At 33.1% G+C, this 16,916-nt stretch overlaps 1 protein-coding gene across 1 annotated transcript in view; it reads left to right on the top strand.

The window, feature by feature from the left end:
• The first annotated feature begins 8,792 nt into the window (after positions 1 to 8,792).
• LOC121733379 overlaps positions 8,793 to 16,916 on the top strand; it is a 64,135-nt gene continuing 56,011 nt past the window's right edge. Inside the window, exon 1 of the mRNA XM_042123608.1 lies at positions 8,793 to 8,972. Within this exon, the coding sequence (XP_041979542.1) occupies positions 8,891 to 8,972 (82 nt within the window). The 5' untranslated portion in view covers positions 8,793 to 8,890. The remainder of the gene's footprint in view (positions 8,973 to 16,916) is intronic.

The raw sequence follows: 16,916 nt of genomic DNA, 5'->3' as shown, positions 1-16,916 counted from the left end.
GCCGGTTTTCTGTGAGCCCCTGGTATTACTCCGGTCAAGCCGGCCCATTCGTGCCGAAGCATGGCTCTCCCACGTCAAATTATTTGTTTACTTATTTGGACCTAAAAAGTAACCTATAGATAAAAAGTATTCGCATATTTTATAATATTAGTATGGATAGCTATTGGGTATGTTGGTTTTTTCTATGATACAAGTAATGTAAAACTATAATATTTTTCTTTAAATTAGGAATAGTTACAAAAAAGGTGTATCACAGTTAAGTTAAGTTAAGTGCCGAATAGGCTATCCACCACTTAACTTGACAGATGGAGTATGGAGAATCTGTCAAAAAAATTGTGAATAACCTATTCGGCACCTTATCAGAAAGTGGTGAAACAGGCCCAACATATAATATGATGTCTGCAATACTCCTTTTTAAATTGTATTTGTCGTAAGCCTCACAACTTTTCCGTGTACTTGAGGACTTGTAAAGGGTAAAGAAATAAAAGCAAATTGTACGTAAGGTCATCTAGTTGTTACATTTTAAGTACTCTCTGATTTCCGACTGACATTCAGCTCTTTGTGTCATAAAGTCCTTAATATATATCGTTCACATCGGATATTTTTTTTATCTTATATATAAAATTCTCGTGTCACAATGTTAGGCCGCGTACTCCTCCGAAACGGCTTTACTGATTTCAACCAAATTTTATATGCATATTCAGTGGGTCTGAGAATCGGCTACTGGGTATTTATTATATTGATAAGTGCATTTGTTGAATAAATAATAGTAAATTATTACAACTCGAGACTGACGGCGACCATTGTTTGTGCGACTGGATAGCGATGGACGTTGCTATGGTAACATACTTATTTAGTCACTTCAATAAAATAATATTATGGGCGAAATAGGTAGGTACTTTATATAATGGCAAAGCAACGTTTGCCGGGACAGCTAGTTATTAATAAGCGAATAGTTTAATTTTAGGTTTAGATCTTAACGCTTATAATTCTGTGTTATGTTTTTTTAGCCAAATAACCTTGACACCGGATAAAAGATCAATTGGATCAAGATCCGTAGCAAATATTTTTAAATCCATTTAGATTCCATAAAAAATATTCAAATTTATTGAGTTACAAAAGCGACAAGGCGTTTCCGATTTAAAAAACAAATGGTTGAGTCACTTTGCTGCTAACGCGTATGGCCAGTGTGTAAAATTAAAAAGGTAAACTTTGAATTCCATTTTCAAAACCTACACCTTTATTCCTTGTAGACCTTATAGTAAAGTTTGTTTAAAGAAGTGGCAGAATATTTTTAGAAAACAATGTATGAGGTTTACTAATCGGAGAGTCACATTAGTAAGTAGTTAGTACTACGTAAGTAGAGTGCCAACCAGGTATTTTACCGACATTTTATTTTTACTTTTACTCATTAATTGAACACTTTAACCGTCAAACGGATGAATAAAAATAACCAGACATGCAGAATGCCTTATTTTTAAAACTAGCAAACGATTCGCCTGATGAAAAGAGATCATCGTCGCCCATACATAACACCATACAAAACCATTTAGGATTTTTACTACAAGGTTGCCGCGGGGCTAAAATGGTCACATTTAGCAATTCCTCTCAAGTCTCAATCAATTCAGCAAATGAATTGTCAAAACTGTCAATCTGACAAATGTCAAATCAGTACAAAAATACAGAAATGAATTGCAAGCAGAGTTGCATTTTGCGATTTTAGAAAAATGAATCATGTTATGATTCATATCATGATTCTTCAAAGCGACTATTTTAGCCCCGCAGGTCGTACCAGTTAGTTGTTGTGGCATATCTAATGACCGCCTAACTCTACTGCAACTCGGAATGTTGGCGCGTGGTGCGGCACGTGGGCCGCGACATTTGCCCCGCGACGCCAAGACACATGATTCACACTTCCTACAGAAGAAAACCCCATGTTTTTGTGGAAAATGCCGTTAAAGCAATGTACGAGCTGATCTCGGAAGTGTTTTCCTCCATAGATTCATGTTAAGACAATGAGTAAATCGTAAACTATCTTGATGTAAGTATCTTTGAACTATCATATATATGTTTTTTTGGCTTTCAAGACTAACTAGCTGTTTGACCGAGCTTTGCTCGGTATTCGATAAAACATGAATAAAATGTCATTTTCTAAAAATGATTCCAAGCTATATATATATATATATATATATATATATATATATATATATATATATATATATATATATATATATATATATATATATATATATATATATATATATATATATATATATATATATATATATATATATATATATATATATATATATATATATATATATATATATATATATATATATATATATATATAAGCTGACGAGTAAAATATTTTGCTTAATTTTTTTAGACTAAAATAACTTTAATATTTTTTCGTTCATCTTTATGCTAAGCAGTAGTCCAATAACGATGTACAAGTAAGATTTATAACATCCTGACGTTGAAGCCTTTGCGTAACTTCCCGATAATTTGATACCTTCGTTGTACTAATTTAATCAGTTTCATAACAGTGAAATACAGAAGCACTTAGTACGGTAGCGACCTTACATAAATTGCCCGTGTGTCGTACTAAGTGTAGGGGAAAGGGGTTATCATACGAGAGCGCCGACTGTGCGGTACACCGGGTCACTCGATGACCACGAGTCGACCTTTATTTATCAGCTAATGGATTTATTACATTACATTAAATCTCTAAAACTGGTCACGAACTTCGCCCGGTCTGGTTTTTTCGACGATAAAAAAGGTATTAAATAGAATGATACAAAATAAATGCGATGCCCATATGTAGATCTGTGTTGCTAGCATTATATTGCCACTTTTTATAAATTTGTAACCACTTTATATAGTTATATAATGTATTGAATCAATGCTCAAGATGTTTAGCTCATAATATTCAGATCAACAAAGATCTTATGGCGCGTGGTGACTGTTGAAGGTTGGAACTGATGCCTTGTAAAGTGTCAATTTGTTGGCATCGCGTACAATGTTGAGATACATACAAAAAATAATACGAAAATGTGTTCTAAGTGCTAACATTCTTCTAAAACTAAAAGTAACATGCAAATTACAATTCTCAATCTAATAACTCAGGAGTGTTCCTTTTACAAATCAAACATAAGGCCGCTGGCAATTATTTTATTTGCGAAGGAAACGTACCGGATTCTTAATAATCTTAATACCTTTAATGTTGCCATACACAAATTAATGTTTTAACAAAAGGAAACCGATAATTGCGGTAACAGATAATATTATGTAACGAATCGGTAAATAGATTTACCGGTCAAACGATTGTTCACACATTAATTTCTCAATTAAATCCGCTAGGTGGTATGCTAACCAAAGATGCTAAACCGAAGGTCGGGCGGCGAGGGAAAATGACATTTAGTTTTATTTAGTACGAGCTTTTGCCCGTGGCTTCGCTCGCGTTAAGAAGTATTATAATATATAAACTTTCATCCCCTATTTTAACCCCTTGGAGGTGGAATTGATCAAAATCCTTTCTTAGCGGATGCCTACGTCATAACATCTACCTGCATGCCAAATTTCAGCCCGATCGGTCCAGTGGTTTGGGCTGTGCGATCACCATGTCAGTCAGTCACCTTTGAGTTTTATATATATAAGATAGAGGTAAGTACGGGGTGTTTTGCCAATGAATATCAAAGATGTTATTTTTTTCTAATAATTTTTATCTTTGTTGCAGGTAAATAATTACATGAATTGTATAGCTGCGACGCGTTTTGGTAATTATTATATTATGTTATAATATTTTTCTGTGTATATTTTTCTAAGACAAAATGGCAGGTCACCAAAAAAGCATTACTCCGTAAAATCTATTTTATATAATACCTACTTTAAATTAAATGTTATGTAACACCAAATCGCGCCTCCTTTCATCTTGTTTTCAACCCTATCTTATAATATTTTACCTATTTGCTTAACTGTTTCCACTAGTAAGTAAAAATTATAAACTGCCTGAACAAAAAAATCGAACACAAACTATGACGATGTATGGCGTTATACAATTTTTGGGCATAAGACAAAATATGTTGCTTATTACGTACTACCTAAACGACAAACGAACTTAATTAGTTAAACGTAGTAACAAGGATCATTTAAGTCAACTTTTAGGTTGATTTGAACTTGAAAGCTCGATAGAAAATGTTACGAGGCATTAACCCATCGATCGTGGAATAACGAGACACAATAGCTTATCTATTGTTATCGCGGTCGGATGCGGCCGATTAGGGCTTCATGAATGGGCTTATCATCAAAGTACATACACTTTTACATCGTCGTAAAACAGATTAAGCAAGTAAGTTAACGAGATATCATAAAATAGTATGGCGATTTTTCTTCCGGCCGCGGCGTCGCAGGGGAAGCCGAGCGGTCAAACTAGTCGCATTCCCGACCGCACCCAGCCTACGTCCTTCTCAATGCTAATCTATAAGGGCCTGGCTCTTTTGCCAAGACCTTTTCATTCATTATCGTTTCTTTATAGAATCGCCGATCAAAATGTATGGATTTGACATAAGCGTTTGTTAATATGAAGTTGACGTCCGACTCGTCTTAGAATGTCAATTCCATACATTTTGATCGGCGATTCTATAAAGAAAGATAACGAAAACGTCTTGGCTACTGACTTTGGTTGCACTGTCGGTTGAGTGCAGCTTTATTGAGGCTTAGAATACTGTTTGAGACTGCTAGCTACTGTACCAATAAGTAGAGAAAAAAAATGTTTTCGTTGTTTGCTAGCTGTTTTGTTCTGGATGTTCAGAAATAATTATTTATCTCTAATAAAAAGATCTCTAAATCTAGGAAAATAATTATTAATGCCTCGTAACATTTTCTATCGAGCTTTGAAGTTCAAATTAACTTAAAAGTTGACTTAAATGTTCCTTGTTACTACGTTTAACTAATTAAGTACGTTTACGTAGTACGTAAATAAGCAACACTTGTCTTATGCTCAAACATTGTAAAACGCCATACATCGTCACAGTTTAGGGTTGTCGGCATGAAAATAATTAGGGTTGTCCATCTAAACACGATTCTATTGAAGGGTAACTGAGTCAAAAATATCACGAAATTGAAAATGGTTGTCATACTCGGGGCGGTCATAAAATTTTCGTAGCCTATTATGATTATGATAGTAGCTGGAGTCATATTTTAGCGTTCCAAGGTATGAGTTATCGTTCTATAGTACGGTATTTCAATGGGATTGTCACACGAAATCGCTGCAGCTATCGATGTAATGACAGAAGACATATCGTCACATCGTGCTGGGTGCGGCCTACGCCACGGCCTTCTCAATGCTGGACTAGTTATCACGTAGATTACTGTACATAGATTATGTATAGCATAGTTATTAGCGTACCAGATCAATGTACAGTGCAATATGTAGATTTGTGTGAAATAGGTAGCATAGACATTTGTTTTTATACAGTCTTTGTTATAACTGTATAGTGTATAGTAACTTTTAGGGAGCATAAACTTTATGTATTTGTTTCAGTATTTGTATAAGTGTCTATATATATCTAAGAGATTGCAAAGTATATGACGTACCGTACCTACTTGTCCGTCCTTAATCCAAATAATAGTTGTACGTAAGTTTATATTTTTTATGAAAAAAAGAAAAAAGAATGAAAGATAAATAACGTGTGACTTTTACACGTGACTTTGTCCATAAATTGTTTGTGCTAAGACTTTTGTATTAAACAGCAGAATTAAATTAACTTTGCTTCCGTAAAAAAAGGTTGAGAGAATTTCATTCTTGACGATGTCTAAACATCACACTAAGTCACATTTATTAACTATGTACAATTAATATTTTGATGATGTTTTCGTAGGACAATGATCACATAATGTTATCTTTTTTAAGGTATTAGATAAACTGCGAATAGTAAATAAGCTGTACCCTCGCCAGCTTCGTGGTCAACGACATCTAACGGTGAACCTGTTGACAGTTTGTGTCATTAATATAAAATACTTGAGACCAGTGCTTTTCAAATTTTTAAGTTTGAACTTCTATATATATATATATATATATATATATATATATATATATATATATATATATATATTGCTCGTTTAAAGATATAAGATAATTATTGTCGATCAGATCACGTGCTCCTGAAGCGAGCTTATCCATCCCAAAAAAGTGCACAACTCCACAAAAGAAGTTTTCACTTCAATAAACCTAATAAAGCTCCAAGTTAGAAATAAAACAAATAATAATTATAGTTTTTCGACAACTGGTCGACCAATATCGATAAATCACGGTTAGAGAATGGCGGCTTCTATCAGATATGAATTTGAATAATTCGTCAATATTGGCGGCCACTGTGTTACTCGACCCGCCATGTTGAGTGGGTGTTGTACAGGGTGATTGGAAAAACAATATTAATCAATCGATTTATATTATAAAAAATATATAGATTTTTTATATATTTACCTAGAAGTGATGTCCCTTCATCAGACTTGTAAGTTGTCACTAACTAGCGCTTATTACAAAAATTTAATAAGAAAATTGTATAATTTTAAGTCTGCAACAACCAGATATTATATGTATATATTTTAAGAAACTAATAATTATTATTCAGCTGTAGTGAGTATAAAAAGTATATTGCATACAATTACAGAAAGTGACAAAAAATTGGTTACGAAGCCTTATTCAGGTCGTGTCAAAGGAACCTTCGTATTTTAAAAATTATTTGCATAAGAACAATAATATAAAGAAAGCAGAGCTGTTAATTTAATTAGCTTTCTATTTTTATTTTTGAATTTTCGTGTGAAAATTTTTATTCAAACATGTCAAGTTTTTTTAGTTATATTTCCCCTGACTTAATAATTATTTAAGCAGGAAATAAGAAATAAACTTTTTGTAACACTAGACATTCGACGCGGCTTCGCCTGCGTAAATTAGAAATTTCACAGACAAATTAGCCCACAAAAAATAGCCTATGATCCTTCACGTGGTCTACTTCTTATCTGTGCAAAATAACATAAAAATTTCTCCAGTAGTTCGTGAGGTAAGCGCTTTTAAATAATTGTCCCGGTCATTTACATATTTTCCTCTGTTTCTTTGCTTCTATTAGTCTTAGCGTGACAATATTATATAACCTATAGCCATTAGCCTTCCTCGATAAATAAGCTATCTAACACTGAAAGAATTTTTCAACATAAACTAGTATATAGGTAATGTTTGAAGAAGTTGACTGGCATCTCATATCCAAACTGTTCAAGATTTAACCACAGAATTAAAATTCGATTTTATGTCCCAAAATGAAACAGAGCTTTAAAGTTTATTTCTCAAAATCAAAGATTTTTCGATTTTATTTCTTGAGCATCTCTAAATTAGACTCTCTTAAACAAAAAAAGGTATGGAATATTCTTATGGTAACTAAATTATTTACCTAGAGGTCATAAGTTATGGTGTAACATAATATGTGTCGTTAATAAAGAGTTTTAACGTGTTTTTTGTAAATTAGAAACTTCTTTAACCGAGTGAATGTGACACTCACACCGCCATTATTATTTATTTATTGCGGTGTCAGGTCAAACGGAATTTGAGATATCGATTAGGAATTATAAATATACAGATTTTGTAATATACATATTTTTGTTACATATAAGTTAGTTTATCATCATACAAATTAACGTGATAAATACCTTTCATAAATTATAAAGCAACTGAATTGCACCTTTATTTGTAGGTATTTCGCTAGAAAACTACTCTCCTGCGAAATAAACTATTGTATTTCTTTACCCGGGATTATTTTTATTAAATTTTATCTGTGTGAAGGGCTAACAAATATTTATAAAAAAAAATCTGTTTAAAAAAATAATATTTTTATTTGTAGGAATTAGTCAGTCACATTAATGTTTTAAGATTTCCGGTTGTCAATGCACAAAATATCATATCAGATTATACATTTTCATGCTACAAATATAATACGCAATAAAAATTACTTAAGGTCATTTGTATGTAATTTACATTAAATTTTACGATTGGACAATCAACTTTGTTCTTATTAGGTATCTTTTTGGATCTTATTTTATTAGTACACTTAAATAACGTCAACAATGTTTGACAATTTAATAATGTAAGAATATTAAAATATTTTAATTGTTATTGATAAAATAAACTAAAATGCAAAAACAAAAAATTAGTTATAATAATAACAATATTACTATTGTATAAAAAAGTAACAATAACATGGATCGTAGCATTATTTTTATGATTTTGTAACGACGCGATGTTACAAAATTACACCTTATGAAATCCAACAGGGGAACCATGACACCTAAACTATTATAATACCTGACAAAATCATTATAACACCTTAAATCCAAAAGGGTGAACTAACCTGCTACCTGACATTAAATGACCTCTCGCTAATCGCAATAAAGCTATTTGAAATACTAATTATATATTAAAAATATATTTAAAAGAAATTGTAATTAAATAAAAACTTCAAAGCTAAATTTTAAAAAACACAACAGCAGAATGTAACTCCTGATTTTTGTAAATCGATTAAAAAGGGGGAAATAACCATTAAAAATATAATATTTAACAAAATCATAATAAACAAAAACTTTAAAAGCCAAAATAAAAAATCCACAGCCTAACCACTTTTTTGAAAGTCGATTAAAAAGGAAAACCTCCTTTTTGGGAGTCGGTTAAAAGGGTGAACTAAGTGAAGTAACCCGCTACCTGGCGCGGGCGGCGGGCCGGAGGTCGCTCAGTGCGCGGGCGCTCCCCGACCGAGGCGGGCGTACACTTGTTACACTTGTTGCACCTTACACTTGTTACCCCCGTTACACTTGTTCATGTGAAGTGAAGTGTACTGTGAAAATGTACATAGACGTGGATGTGTTTTGCCAGGGGAATGGGAATATGGCGCTCGAGAGGGTGACGAGGTACCAGCAGATCGAAAGTGAGTAACTTGCAAGAAGCAAGTGTTTTTTTTTTTGTTTATTTTTTTTTACCACAGCATGATCAAGAGTAAAAAGAATATAGATTAGCACTAGAATTTAATTTATTTAGATATTTAAAACATTCCTATTCTAATTTTATCTATTAGTTTTAAACTGAGGTTATGAATATATTTTTATTACATAGGTCCTAACGCTTCGGCCTTAGAAATTAAATGTATATACAAATTCTCTTTGTAATGTAATGAATTTTACTCGCGAGGAAAGTCATAAATCAGATAGGTACCTGTAAATTTTAATTTACATAAAAACAATGCATGTTTTCACTTTTTATTGTTTTCATTTTACTTAAATAGTAATCTAATAAAGTACTTTTGTCTTACTAGTTCGTACTTTTAAATTTTAAATGCAAGCCATTTAAAATTTCCAGAAAAAAAAAGTTTCCATATGCTGACACTGGCTTGACAAACTAAACTAAATCCTCCAGATTTTGAGCCAATCCACATCGATTGTCTTATTTTTTTTACTATGTTGGTCAAGTAATATAATTCATCAAAACATAAGGCTAAGTTTTAAATGAATTTGCATTTAAATATAAAAGAAAACAATGAATAAATAATGATTACCTTATAATATAACCTAAACATAATTATGTACATATTTTCTTGTGACTATGAAATCATCTATTATTTACACTATCTAGAAAAAATTATTGCTATTATTCTCTAGAAAACAATTAATAAAATTAGTTTTAATATATTTAATGACTATTTAAGCTCGTAAAAGCTTGAAATGATAGAATAAAGGGACCGGGGAGCCTTATACTCGTTGATGTCTTTTCTATAGTAGTACTTTAACGGCACTTTCGATGGGGGGATAAAAGTACTATTAGTTGGGACATAAGATTTAATGACTTAATATTAACAGTATCTTACTATTTTCTAAGCAATACTGCCTCTCCAAAGACCGTATAAAAAGTTGGTCCTGCGCTGATCTTTCGCCTGTTTCATCAGTAGTCCGTCCCACCTGAGTATTAAAGCAAAGGAAGAGAGAGTATTCTTATGTTATACTGCGCACACACTCTGGCACTATAAACTCAATCATGCTTAGCTGGCTTTTCAATCAAACCGGCTACCGTCACTCAAACCGGTGTGGAAGGCATCATAATATTATTATTTATTTATGAAAACAAATAGACACGGCTCGGTCACCCTTTATTTACCTCAATATGAACCTCTGAGTCAGTAAGGTCGGCCAAAGGTCACTCGCCTTGTAATTACTTCATTACCTACTTTGTGTTCTTGTTATAACACAAAAGAATATGATTCATATCGTAAGGACGTAGGAAAACAATATTTTTTATATTAATAACTAATAGTAACAAAATAATTTCCATAAATATTTTACTAGATTTTTACTAATTTTTATCTCATTTTTTATACTAATTGTTTTGACGATCTGCAATACGCTTGCACGGGAATCCTCCATTAAGAAGACGACTAACTCCAAAAATCAAATATCGTCCTTCTCTCTTCACACTCACGCCCGTCTTTCATATGCCAGGTGAAAAAGAACGACGCGGATTCATCGCCAAATTAGTTTTTTCTCAATAACTCGATAAATATACAACATTTTAAAAATCCGCTAGGTCGATCTCTCAATGACAGAATTTTTTACAATGTGTTAGAATATTAACTTAGTTCAATGAACGGTTGTCAATAAATGAAAAATTCGTAAAAATTTGCTGCATCTTTGTGATTTTATTCTATCGAGAAAATTTTAAGATATCGTGTTTTTGCTCAGATCGAATTCTCGGAAATATAATGTAGTATCTAATTTTAGAAAATGAAACAATTCGGGGCTTATTTTCTTGTATAAAAATGAATTATAAAATCGACACTTTAGGGTTAGTCGCCCCCTTAATATGAATATGTGCGTAGGGGAAATGATAAACACCTTCCATCATACGAACCGTTTGCTCATTTGCTTTACACATAAGTAGGCCTAAGGGTCAATTCAGACCACAACGTGACGCGTAGATGTATTTCTAAATTTATATGAATTTGACAGATTTGCAAGATGTCTCACGCAATTGAAATCTGTCAAATCCATAAAAAATTTAGAAATGCATATCTACGCGTCGCGTTGCGGTCTAAGAATTTAGTTGCTCTGAAAGATCGTTAATGTGTATAATTTAACCCTTCCACTGCTAACCCGTTGACCATTTAATGGTCATTTGTGACCACATCGTCAAACCAAATGTCGCTACTAACAGCTAAGTACTACTATTAAGAAGACGTAGCGTGTAATGTACAATATTTATTCAGTTTTAATTCATTTTGATCCTAATGTAAACGGAAATCAGCAATTAATTTTGCAAAAACCGCGCTTTAAAGAAATACAACGTAACACTAATTTGGCTAGACAGCAATTTGTAAAATCACGTTTATATCAACATGAAATTAATTGAACTAGGTAAATGTTCAGTATCAATAGAAGTTTAACAAGGGTTCAAAAGTATGGTAGGAACAATATCATGCGTTCAAAGCCAGACAAGAGCTAGTATTGAATACAGAACTATAACTCTCCTGGTTTCTTAACTTCCAACACTGGATTATGTTGCCATCCCACGTTTCCATTTCTAGTAATTTCTTAATGTATAGGCCGGCCCGAGTGAGTCACAACAAACCTTTGAATATTGGCCATATTTGGCGTTAAAGTCCTGTTACGAATGCCATTGTTGGGACGTTCAAGTGGCCACAAAAAATGGCTTTCACAGGTAAACGGTCATTTTGGTCCCTCGGCCATTTAAGTGCAAAGGTAAAGGACGCGGGGCGCGGGGGGTTAATCTCGAGACAATGGTGTAGGTGGGTACTTTCGGCCATTGTCATTTTAAACCGACTCCGAAAAGGAGATTATCATTTTGTCGGGATTTGTATCAATTACAATATTACTAGTTGACCCAGTAATCGTTTTGCCATATATTTGTTATTTCGGGTATAAAAATAAATGTTGATTCTTAGCTATATTATGCACAAAATTTAATCAATATTAGTTCAGCGAGATTACATCGTCTATAAAAATGTAATATTTTATTACCCTTTTGGATGTACCGAATCAAAAGTGGTAAGCTTCAAAATAATTATTATTTACAGTTATCTAATACCTTTCTGTTTCTAAATCTAATCTTTTATGTATTAATCAATTTTTATTATTCTATTGTAGTCTAATAAATAAGGAATAAAATATCAATATAATATTATGTTCTAACGACACATTAAATTGATATAATATTCAGAGAGATTTTAATAAATATCTTGTGGAAAGAGTTGCTTATGACGAATATAATACTAACAAGTACGAGTAATGGCATATTATATTACATTTTAGAGGTTAAAGTACTATCTGTAGAATGCTATTTATAATTTAATAGCTCTTAAAATTCATTAAAAGTTTAAATATCAAAACAATGTTTAACGACAATCATACAAAATCTTAACGTCTTACGGTCGCACTTGGAGATATTTTATGATAACTTTATGTTTTATTTAGTGAAGAATTTATCAGGAAATATATGAAAATAATGTCAAAACAATAAGTAACTACTTACAATTATTTTATGGTTGGAAATAAACTCCCCTATGATTTGAAAATAATAGAACATTCAATAGCCTAGCTAAAGGTACTGGTCGCAATACAAATATATCAATCGTCTTTTTTGCCGACCGTACCCACCAACAACAATTAAAAACAAGCGCCCTCATCCATTCAAGTGCACGAAATGGACAAAGGATCAAATATTATATTGCCTTGTAGACAACTCTTATGTCGTTAGCATAAGGACTCATTTATAAGTAAAAATACTCCAAATGTACTTTACGACAACAATATAAATATTATACAGTAGACCACTCACCACATTTGTGCTAAATCGTTCGAATATTTACAATCGGTGCAAGGTGCATGCAGAGCATGCAGCAAGGAGCGTGATTTCAGATAACTTCAAGTAGAAATGTGGTATTATAAATCACGTCGCACGCGTATAAAACTTATTTGTATAGCTAGTCATATTTCAATTATTTAATCTACTGTATGATAATATACTGTGGTACAACCTTACGACACGAATTGAAATTTCGCTTACCCAAAATTCCGGGAAAGGTAACATACCTGTCCCGGGTAAAACTGACCTGTTCTTAGACCAGGAAACAGGGACAATGCGGTTCCGCTTTGTCACACATAATTGAAGTGTTCAAATGCGCATGAGTTCGGATTTTGAATGTAGAATACTTCAAAAGCGCGTGCTTTTTCAAAATTTCCTCTGTACTTCAACCACAATTTTTTAAATACAAATAACGTAGGCAATTAAAACAAACTACCGCTTTAGGGCCCGTATAAATAGTCAGTACTTAAGATGCGATCCGGTCTCAAGACGCGGTTCGGCTCTGTGATTGTTCCAAATTTTGACAGCTAACCAATCACAGTGCCTGAACCGTGTCTTGAGACCGAAATGCATCTTGAGTACTGACTATTTATACCAGCCTAAATATGTACTGTGTCAATGTCATGACTAAAAAGAATATTATAATAAAGGGGTACGAAGATTTTGGCCGACCGATCGTACCGCTATTGTGTTTTTCCGCGTTCACGAATATTTTTTTCAAAAATGAAACGAAATCGTGAACGCGGAAAAACACAATGGCGGAAAGTAGGTCGGCCAGGCTCCATACAAAAATCTTCATACCCCTTTAAGCCTAAATGCTACAAACAGTTTTACCTCTGGTTTTACAACTGTCTAGGGTTCCAGATTAAAATTAAATTAATTACAAGGTACCTACATATTAACTTGAGATTTTGATATGTAAGTCTTATCTTCTACATATTTTCATACTGGTAAAAAACATGACATTCTTATAAATATTTTTAATAGGAAATAATATGGTGTGCCTGATTTTACTCTGATACTACCAGGTGCTAGACAACTCGTAAACTTAAATATTAACACCTTCTAATACGTAGAAAGCTGTGTCATAAACAGTATCAAGACCAATATGCTATAAAGTAAGTATAAGAAAAAAGGCCGCTAAGTGATATTCGCGTATTTTCAGGTTTTGAGTCCACTGAACTGAATTATTCCTGCTAATGTATATTAATATCATAGATTGATTTATAGATGATGGACCTATGTAGATGGGGTTGTGTTAAGACATAACCAGACCAAATAAGGTAGGTTCGCCATCAAAAATCACGCAAACATTATTTATTTTACTTATTATGAACTCGTAGCCAGATTTTGTTGTGTACCTATTCTTTTTCGTCTACCTCAAGAAAAGCTTATTCCGTTCTTTGTTTAATTTGCAGTATACTGGAGAAAGAAAAACGCCGTTACTTTATGCAGTATTTACATTTATTTCAATATTCCAAACGCAACGAACGTAAATTAGTAACATTTTAAGCATCGTCGAATGTTCTCGGAAAATGGCGGATGAAGCATCGGTAAACAATTCCAAATGTCAGAGGTCGGGACGATGAATCAGCTGACCCCGCGACCTCTCCCCACGACCCCCCCGTGACCCCGAACCTGACCCCGACCTAGACCTTGACCTCTCATCCGCTGCAAACAGATAATCGAATAAATTATGACCGGTTCCAACGAAGATGAGAATTTTTGCATCAAATTAAACAAGTTTGACGAGACGTTGTTTACTGGTGAAAATGTAAAGATGCTGTAATCATAATAAATTTAATTTTATTTATATCATAGTTTATATCAAATAAAAATAAACAATATTGCTACATTCTAAAAACTTGATTCTTTAATTCTATTTTGAGGATAAATAACTTTAAGAATTTATTCCTATCAGTTTTTGGTGAGGAATGCTAATACATAGTATTGGCCTATTATATTTTATCGAATAAAGGAATGATTATGTTATAACATCTCATACTATACAGGATGTAACAAGACTAAGCGATAATACTGTAGGGTGTGTACTCGGAAACTCGTGATGCTCGGGCGTTTGCCCATACAAAAGTGAAAAAAATATTGATATTTCAGCGCTGCTACTTTCACAGTGAACTCTCTATAAGGAACACATACACACCCTAAAGTATTATCACTTAGTTTTGTTACACTCTGTATAATAAAGTAATGTCTTGTAGTGAAATGTTTTTAGTTCGTTATGTGAAAAAAAAAGAACTAGACACTTGCTTCTATAGAGTTCCTCGTAGTAAGCCTACTCAACTTCTGCGTGCTATCTTGCCATTTTCTTGGCAAGTTTTCTAATAATGTAAAAATCTTGTAGAATTGACGATGTTTGGGGCACACGCCGTTCCAACTATCGACATTTAATCAAACATGGCGCGTTAACCAGCTAACTAGTTCCGAGCCCGTTTGTAAAGTTTGTACTCGTGGGCCCAAATATTGATCTACGGTCCTCATGACCTCTCAGCGACCCCGAGTGGTCCGCCACCACAGTATAAATGTACACAGTAGACCATACTGTACTCACTACTAAATACATTAGCGAGATTTCAGAGCATGTGTGAGTTTGAGTGAGTCCTTATCAATTCCCTCCGTCAGGACCTATTAGTTTGAAATTGACTAAATAACCAATTTCTTGCCACTAGGAGCTCTCGTTAATTAAAATTACCGTCTTCACGAGATGAAGTGACAAAAGCTCATAGTTTATTACTCACCACTCATCTAACTTGAAGCAATGCAGTATCACGTCGCTAGCGTATCTTATCTATGTATTAAGGGAGTTTCATTTCAAGGATAGGGTTTCATTTCAAGGCCGAGTCACTATACTGTTTTACATTCTCCTGTGGCAGTAAGTGGTCTCAGAGACCGGGGAGAGTAGCCCCGTATACAAGTGGTCGCGTGTTTTGTTAACTAAAGTGTTTGTTATGTCCAGTTGATGATGTTTGGAACAATGATAATCAAGTTGCGTTCGGTAGAAGGAAAATACGATTGTTTTTATATCTGCATCTTGTTTATCTTGTCATCTGGTATCTCAAAATCAAGAATTTTGATGTTAATAAACCGAAGCGATCTCGTTGTAATCTGTAATTACTGAAATAATCGTTGACCTAAACATTATGATGTTAGATAAAACTAATAAGAATTCAGTCTTCCACAAAAACCAAAATTTTAAAACAATTACTTATTATGGACAGGAAATAATATTTTCTGTACAATTTCGATACAAATAAATTTTCAAAGTGTATTGTAATTAAGTATATATACTTACTTTATTATATACTATTTTTATTCACGTATATGGTATTTTTTAAACATGTCTTAAAAAACTCAAGCCTGACAAAGACTACCAAGACATTACCTTTCTTTTGGCTTCGTCTTCGATATTCAAAAAATAGACAAAACTGGCCTTCTGAGAAACCCCATCAATATTGGTTAATAGACAAACCATTGAACTCTTCGCCGTCGCAGGTGGTTGCTGGGTAAACAAGCCGTGTTTACCCAGACCCGGGCGTGGGTGGGTACAGGTGAGACCCTGAAGTAGCTTCGGACTCCGTAGCTACAGTTATATGATTATTACGTAAATAAAAAAAAATCGAAATTTTGAAATTTCGTTTCGAATTTCAAAATTATGTTTCGAATTTCAAAAGTAATGCGTCAAGAAAGTGAAGAAATTAAAAAGTGGCAACATCGTAGTGTCATCCCTTTTTTCTTAGATTGATTTGAAAGGGATGACACTACGATGTTGCCACTTTTTAATTTCTTCACTTTCTTGACGCACTATAAAAAAGTGTTTAACGACAGATGTACTTCTATAACAGATCTACACAAACAATAAATTACTCAAACATATGGCAAATTTCTAAATAAAGAATCTTCAAAAACATTTTTAATACAAAACTTGAAATCCTAAAAAGCAAAAACATTCGAATGTTGAAAGAATGTCAAACTTAATTCATGACCA

Source organism: Aricia agestis, chromosome 13 (genome assembly GCF_905147365.1).
Source record: "Aricia agestis chromosome 13, ilAriAges1.1, whole genome shotgun sequence".
Lineage (NCBI taxonomy): Eukaryota > Metazoa > Arthropoda > Insecta > Lepidoptera > Lycaenidae > Aricia > Aricia agestis.
Note: the sequence above shows the minus strand (reverse complement) of the source record. Positions and strands in the feature narration are given on the sequence as shown.